Raw genomic sequence first — 8,338 nt, forward strand, 5'->3', positions numbered from 1 at the left:
GCGTCACTTTTTGACGTTTTGGGTGTTCCCAACTTGTTGTTTTTTGATGTGCTGGCTGTTCATGTTAAATCATGAATCCCCAAACCTTGGGACGTGGACGAAGTACTGGACACAGTACCAGACATGGAACCGGTACCGGGATAGGCATCATTTCCACTGAACAGTCTGGTATGGGAGGAGTAGTGCGGGATGGACCAGTTAATTCTGGCAAACGTTTCCTCTCAGTTAAGCCTGGCTTCTACTGAGCGGTTTGTTTTCACGGTTCATGCGTGGTGCGTGTCATTGCATTATTGCAATGCAACAACCAAAAAAGCAACAACAATGGAGGTCATCCAGCAGCTCGTCTTTTTCTTGCTGTATTTTTGGTACATTGTGTATAACAGGAATTTAATTTTGTTTGAAAGAAGATTGCGAGAAGAAGAATACCACAGTAAAGAGAAACACTGAATAACTAACTTAGCACTATACTGGTGCTTTCTAATGTCATCATCACTTTATGCCAATCAGCAGGTGGCAACAGTGACTCCGCCCCAACCGTCCTGTTTTATTTTTCTATGGACCTAAAACCGACCAGGTTGCAACTGTTCAACTGGTCCATTTAGCAATGGAAACGCTCAAAATACCAGATCGAACAGTATCGTACCATACCGGACTGCTTAGTGGAGACAAGGCTTCAGAGTTCTGGTACTGGTTCAAGTCCTGGTCTGCGTTCCAAGGATTGGGGACCCCTGATTAGCGTCTATGCCCCAGTAACAAACGGCCCTCGGACAGGTACCGGTTCACGGCCCAGAGGTTGGGGATCGCTAATTTAATGGGAACAGCCAGCATGTAAAAAAAAAACGTTGAGTTAGGGACACCCAAAACATCAAAAAGTGATGCGGAGGGGGCCCAAACCATACATCAATAAATGATAAGTTGGGAGGGAGAATGCGTAGCGTGAGAACCAGGGTTGGCCATCTCTGCTGTAGACTTACTGGTGTCAAACTCCAGGCCTTGAGGGCCGGTGTCCTACATGTTTTCCAACTAACCTGCCATTGTAGCTTTTCAATGACAAAACATACCTGATACACATAATCGGTAGCAAGTGGCCTGGTTTCTGAAAAACCTGCAGGATACCATCCCTGGAAGCCTGGAGTTTGACACCCCTACTTCTAGATCAGTAGATCTACATCCTGGTTTTCCAGAAATCATACCTTATCACTGATTACCTGGATCACGTGTGTTTAGCCAATGAGGAGCTTAAATTGCCGATTTGTTCAAAAACATGTAGGAAACCGACCCTCAAGGCCTACCTTCTGACACCCATGGTAGATCGACAAGCAAGAGTTGGGGAAAGGTTTCCTGCTAAGGAACATTGGGAAGGAAAATGTAAAACACAGCAAGACCAGAAAAAGAGGATACTGGCTCTTCTGGCAATAGTTATTCCAGAAAAGAAAAATTGGTCCAGAAATGTAGGGTACAACATCAATTGTCTCTTTCCAAAAAAGGATCTAGTTACAGATTTTACTCGTGAAGTCTCAGTCGTCTGGTTGAGGATCACATATAAAAGTGAACATGTGAACTTTGGATGCAACTAGGAAAGACTGAAACCAGGAGTAGAGGTAAGAGAAAAGCAAAGAGACCCATAAGAGCCTAGAACCATATCTCCTTAAAAATAAAGTTGAGTGGAGCATATCATAGACCAAGCGGACCGCTGAAAATATTTCTGATGTTTTTCTGTAACACTGATTTCACATTGATTGGTTCTTATGGATTAATATCCCTCAAACATCCCTTTATTTTGGATAAAATAAATTACTCTAGTATGCATTCTTCACAAGATAGGGGGATTACTAGCAGGCTTTTTCTGAGCTAATTTATTCTAATGATTTAACTAAAAAAAGAAAATACATTCATACATGAAACTACACTTATAATAAAATCAATTTAATATGTTGGACAGACCATTCGAGTCAACCTAAAGTTAGTCTCTATGCTACAGTATTTTGATTGGTTAGGACTATTCACTCCTATGACTAGAAGAATGAATGCAAAGAAGAGAACTTTTATGAAATTTAAAAAATACATTTGTCTTTAAATTTAAAATCCTTTGCTTCTGAGAGAAAAAAATAGAACTGTTATTTAGGGTTTAAATTTAATTCAAAATTCAAAGAAATGTCTTAAGGCCTTGTATTTGTTTCAAGCCATTCCTCTGACAACAAGACAGTTCATGGCTTTCTGTGGTGTAGTTTGGAAGTCCTCTACATGAACCAGTGCCAGTGGAAACCTGGGACAGCAGTAAAACAAAAACTGAGCATTACTTGTTGGCAAGCAACAAAAAAAGGAACTTGTCCAAGGCAGAAATGCCCCAGACGCTTAGTTTCCTGCCTCCTCAGGCACATTATTGCAATTGTTTTCTCCAACTGTGTCCCCCCACACACTGAAATGTACAAGTGGATTCTGAACCAGACGCTGAAATTACACAGTGGAGTGTCCAAAACAAATCTGTAACACCAGGAATAAATCGAGGCCGAGATACATTAAGGACACCGAGGTCACTTGGCTCAATCTCCCCCTTTCGTACCGATAAGGCGGCTTGGGCCCCTCGCAGATATTTATACGTAAAGTAATCTAGTAATCTGGTTTGGTCTGGGTCAGAGATGCAATCTGTGAATTTAATTTTGTTTATCAGAAAAAAACAGGGCGAAACCCACACTTGAACTGTATCATACAAACAGGGCGCTGCAGCCAAACCCACATGCAGAACCCTGAGCATCCAACACACATGGGCTCCCCAAAAATACAGCTCCACATACGCTGAAATACCTCAAGCACGGCCGTGTTTCGGACCATCAGTTGCAGTTTGCAAGCCAGTGCCATGTTCCGAATCTGTCCGGGACTTGAGCCGAGATGGATCTGTAAATAGCGACCGACTGCGGTTGGAGTGAGACTCAGAAACACTCTAATTAAGTTCTGTCGCATAATGAGGCTCACTGCTGTTCCATGTCGGTCGATTAGTAGCTTGTGGCCGTCCCAGGCTGTAGTTTGAGGCTTGTGGGGGTGGGAGATCACATCTGGGTCAAAGACTACACTAACACAACACCAGCGGTATAAGTGGCAATCTAATTAAAATCCAATTACATCTTTAAGTGTATTTTATGGAAACTTGTAACACTTCCAGTCTGAGCTCGCAGGGTTTGTTGGATTAATTATACCTCACAAAAGGTCAAGTTTGGGAGGAATTTAAGGAGAGTGGCAAACAGAAAGAGCATAAAAATAAAGAGCTTGACCGCATAGAATAACCAACAAGCATTTTTACAGAAGGAAATACAAGAAAAATCATGTTTACACAAATAGATTTTGTGATTTTTTACATAGAAGTCTTTCTAGCTTTTGGACAACTTTGAGTCATATTTGCTTTATAAATGAAGATGTTTCACAAATAATACTTGAAAAGCATGTTCTCGACATGATGGATTTATATAAAATCTACACAGACAAGGGTTTGCATGTCAAGCCTGTAGTGCACATGCAGTCAAATGTCTGGAATATTTGTGGCGGAAGGACTTTTTGGACGTTGTGCCAGACACTGTGTGGGTGTTTGTGGGAGCTTTCCTAAAAAGTACCACCGGAAAGGATATTTGACTCCTCAGCCAATCAGGAGGTCATCGTATTGTGTGGGTCTGGTTTGATGGTGGACAACCGTATATATTGACCTTCAGTTTGGGGTAAAGATTCAGATTAGACGGCAAAAGCAAAGCAAAGCAATCTCGTCAACAGAGATTAACCAACAGCGACGCATCATGAAGACCCTGGCTCTCCTCGCCCTCTGTGCCCTTCTGTCAGTGTGCCGGTCCATGTCGGGTAAGACCAAACTTCTCTCAGCCTTAATGGGGATTGGGGAGTTTTACTGGGAATTCACTAATGTGTGCTCATTTCTATGCTCATCAGTTTTGGAACCCGAGGTTATTGTAGATCCCGAGGTTGTTGTGGATCCCGCTGCAGACACGGCTGCTGAGGCAACACCTGCTGCTCCTGATACATCCTCCTCACAGTCCAATTCAGCCTCATCCTCCGAGTCCGACTCGGCTTCCGACTCCGCCGCCTCTGATTCCAACTCAAGCTCAGACTCATCAGCTTCCGAATCCACAGAGTCCTCAGCTGCATCCTCTGAGTCTTCCTCAGCTTCATCCTCCGAGTCTTCCTCAGCTTCATCCTCCGAGTCTTCCTCAGCTGCATCCTCCGAGTCCTCCTCAGCGGAATCGTCTGAGTCCTCTGAGTCCGACTCCTCAGCAGCGTCTCAGTCCTCAGAATCTGACTCAGCTGCCTCTGCCTCATCTTCATCATCTTCCTCGTCAGAGTCCGCCAGTGCTGAAGGTATTTTACTGATTTATTTTTGCATTTGTCTCTTTGTTTTGCCTCAAATTAAGAAACTTTTTACGAAATTCCTCAGCCGCATCAGATTCCCAAGTGGTTATGAAGAGAGACCTGGCTGCTGTTCTCCTGAGGAGAAGAAGAGCCGCTTCAGGAGGAACCCTAACCCCTCTGCAGATGGAAAGGTACAGTCAGCGTACATGACCACAAACTAAGACTCATTGCACTGTTTTTAGGAGCTAATCTTAACAACTAACTACATCTCCTTCTCCGATTTTCCAGCCTAAGTGAAGTGTGTGAACTGAATGTCGCCTGCGATGAAATGGCTGAAACTGAAGGCATCGTGGCGGCATACACCGCCTACTACGGACAAGTCCCTTTCTAAGATAGACTTCATTTGTATTCACTTGCAGACATGTTTTTCCCTCCTCCCATTTGACAATAAAAGCAACGTAACTTTAACCGTAATTCTAGATGAAGAAAGACTGGGATTGGATTCATCTTTGATGATGGCTGGAGAACTTTTTTGGCTGCAGATTATTGCACACATGTGGCCATGTAAAGGCTTTTGAAGAAAGGTACACAACCCTGTGAAAAATAGAACCCATTTTTAGTGTAAATATGTTTTTCCCATATTACTATGTTAAGAATGGTGCTAAAGTAGTAAATGTATTGAATGTTAATGTACTGATATTGCTTTATTTTTACCTAAAAGCTAGTTCTGGTGGTAGTATTCTTAAATTGTTATCGATAGTGTACAGTTTGTTGAAACTCACATTAGCTCATGTATCGGTAATTTCTGTAACCACAAACTGCCTCTGGGTTTGGTAATAATAAATTATTTTGTTTTGTCAAAATTGTTGTTTGTGTTTATTCAAATCTGGGGTTTTATTCAACTCTTTGGGTCTCAGAAGTCTTTCTGATGTCAACAAATCAAGAAACAGACTCAGGTGTAAAACTTATTTTACAAATGTGTCAGCTTTTCAAAACTTTTTAAACTTAAAAGAAAATGTATTAAAAATGAGAATATAATTAGTCCAAGTAATTAGAAGAAATTTTGAACTTTATAATTTCTGATGCATGTCTTAAGTAACATTTAAAAATAATAGAAAAATCGTTTTAAGGTAATACTTTTCCCCTGTTTTTCTTGATATTATACATACTAAACATACACCATTGATCATTGTTATCCAAAATATAATTATAAACCAGAAGATTTTTTTAATAGAAATAATGAATATGTATTAAACTTGTTAAAAACTGTTTGAAAACAGCAAACATATTATAGAGCGCAATAAAGGAATAGGGAAAACATAAACTGTAATTTTTAAGTCAAGATGTAAAAATTGGGCTGAAATGTAAAAACTTCTCATTTTAAAACATATTTTCCTTCTTTCCTTCTGTAATTTGTTCTAACAAAATGACCAGCGAGTCCAAAGGAATAACAGACACTCCTGTTTTAGAATCACACAGTTTTATTTTGACCAAATTATTAACATAATAAGCTGTGAGTCCATAAATCAAACCTTACGCATTTAAGCTAGCTGAGCAAGCTAGCAGAAAAAAATGAGCTTTCAAACCACCCAATTCACCATAAATTACAGACAAAAGCCTTTTTTCTTCAACATACTTGTGTGTCTAAATTAAGCTCAGAAAATAAAGACAAAAAATCAAATATACTCCTGTTTCTCTGTGTTGAAGGTTTAACACCACAAGTAGCTTTAGGATAGCAAGAAAGCTTAGCTGCTACATATTCATAAATTAAAATAGTTATAAGCCCAATTCTGAAATGCTGAGATAAAAAAAAAAGTACACAGCTGTGTTTCAACACATTTTCATCATCAAATCATTGTGTTCTGCTGTGCTTGGACTTGTTTGACCACTCTCCCCTGCATGTACTGTCTTTTTCTTGTCAAGTGCTGACAAAAGAGGATGGAAAGAGACAAAAAATGCTTGCAGTAAAAGATAACAGCTGAACTGCTGACCCTGCACCTTATTTTTTCTATAAAACCTGCACTGAGACTGATTTCAGAGCATGTCGCCGGCAGCTCCCGGTTCTTCTTAGGCAAGAACAAAGCTCACAAACGTAGGAAACTACCAATAATTATATATATATATTTTTGAAAGAAATTAGAACCAGGAACTCAAAGACCACAAACAGAGCTCAGACAAGTTGACTACATCAACTGAATACCTATAAACCACCATGAGGACTCTGTTCATATATGCTCTTCTGTCAGTGTGCTGGTTTATGGCTGGTAAGTACAAACCATTATTTTTCGCCATCAGATGAGAAATGAAGCGAAAGTTTTTGTTGTTTGGGACAATATTTTGGCTAAATGTTTTTGTGTCTTAGTTGTGAACTCAGATGCCGTTGTTGACCCTGGTGCTCCAGCTGCAGATACATCCAGCTGTGAATCCGACTCTTCTGAGGACACCCAAAACCCACCAGTTCCTGATTCAAGTTGTGAATCCTCACAAGAATCTTCAGAGTCCTCATCATCTGAATCTTCAGAGTCCTCCTCCTCAGAATCCTCAGAATCCCTACCGGTGGACATGATTCCATCCTTCGATATTGCTTTACCTGATGGGTTAAGAGCCTTTGGATCACACGACTCGTCAAAACCCTCTAAATTGTCCAAATCTCCTGAACCGGTCGCTCCAGCGTCCAAGTCTCACGTTAAAGGTATTTAGCTATTTAATTCTAGTTTTCCATTTTGTTTTGGACATAATTACAATAATAATAATAATGTGTCTGATGTCTGTTACATCCTGTAGTGGTTGCAAAAAGAGACCTTGCTTCCTTTCTGGGGAAACAAAGACATGCTTCAGAGAAACCCTCTCCTCCACAGCAGAAAAAAAGGTAAAATCTTTATTAAAAAAACGAAAACAAATCAAAATATTTAATCAGAAACTTACAATGTCTGTTTTTTGTTGTAATCATGTAGTCTCACCACATTCTTATCTCTACCTTTCAGCAAAAAAATGAGACCTGCCAACCAAATGCTGCCCAAGATGGAGTGACTGAAACTGGAGCCATAATCTCCACAAATATTATTTAATCAAGATTGATCTTTGTTCCTGATTAAGTTTAGACTTACCACCTTTGAACAGTCATAAATCAGAGTTATGATTTAGCATCTTCAGATGTTTTATTTTTTACACACCATGAATTATCAAGCAGCTAAAAAAATCATCAGATAATATCTCAATTATTCAAGTTGTTTAATACCAAAAGTATATCTGTAAATTTGTGTTTAAATTCCCTGATAAATAAAGATTTATTTTTAAATCCAAGAATGTCTCATGGTGCCATAATTAACTTGAATTTAGATGGATTAGTTTGACAGATATTTTTCCTTAAAAACTAAATCTTTACAGTTAATTTATTTAGCCAAAAGACAAAAAAGTGCATGTTTTTTTCTATTTATTATTTTATTTCACAGGGACAGAGCACATCAATAACATCGCTGCAATGCGCCAGAATTAGCCAATACAGTCCTGTCAAACAGACCCACGTGTCACCTTTGGGGAGATGGAACTTAACACGGTTACATACTTTTAGAATTTGGGATTTAAACTGAATGTTGTATCAATTAAAATACCAAGATATTCACATTTTTCAACAACTCCTATTTTCTTTCCTGCGACAGAAACATCAGCCAGAACATGTTTACGGTTTGTTTCAGAAAAGAATATTGCAACAGTTTTGTTCACTTATAGACTGAAACTTGACTGTTCCAACCATTCTGCAAAACGCCCTATTGTTTTAGCATTTATGTGCATAAATGACAGTGTCATTAGCATACATTTGAATGAAGACGTTGAAACAAACAGAGGGGAGGTCATTAATATAGAGAGAGAAAAATAGAGGGCCTAGAATGGAACCATGTGGAACACCTGTAGAGATGGGGATAGGAGGGGAATGATAATGATTTATTCTAACTGTCTGAGATCTAGTAGATAAAGAGGATTCTATCAATTT

At 39.4% G+C, this 8,338-nt stretch overlaps 2 protein-coding genes across 2 annotated transcripts; both read left to right on the forward strand.

Annotated features, from left to right (window-relative positions):
* Positions 1-3,665: 3,665 nt before the first annotated feature.
* Positions 3,666-5,210, forward strand: LOC112138239 (osteocalcin 2). The gene is made up of 4 exons (XM_024260807.2): positions 3,666-3,843; positions 3,931-4,356; positions 4,433-4,538; positions 4,636-5,210. The coding sequence occupies exons 1-4, from the start codon at positions 3,783-3,785 to the stop codon at positions 4,736-4,738; spliced, it is 696 nt and encodes a 231-aa protein (XP_024116575.1). The 5' UTR covers positions 3,666-3,782; the 3' UTR covers positions 4,739-5,210.
* A 1,162-nt stretch (positions 5,211-6,372) lies between these two features.
* Positions 6,373-7,515, forward strand: LOC112138240 (osteocalcin 2). Its single transcript, XM_024260808.2, has 4 exons — positions 6,373-6,611; positions 6,710-7,039; positions 7,132-7,216; positions 7,332-7,515. The coding sequence occupies exons 1-4, from the start codon at positions 6,560-6,562 to the stop codon at positions 7,375-7,377; spliced, it is 513 nt and encodes a 170-aa protein (XP_024116576.1). The 5' UTR covers positions 6,373-6,559; the 3' UTR covers positions 7,378-7,515.
* Positions 7,516-8,338: the final 823 nt, after the last annotated feature.

This window comes from Oryzias melastigma, unplaced genomic scaffold (assembly GCF_002922805.2).
Source record: "Oryzias melastigma strain HK-1 unplaced genomic scaffold, ASM292280v2 sc00985, whole genome shotgun sequence".
In the NCBI taxonomy this organism is placed as follows: domain Eukaryota; kingdom Metazoa; phylum Chordata; class Actinopteri; order Beloniformes; family Adrianichthyidae; genus Oryzias; species Oryzias melastigma.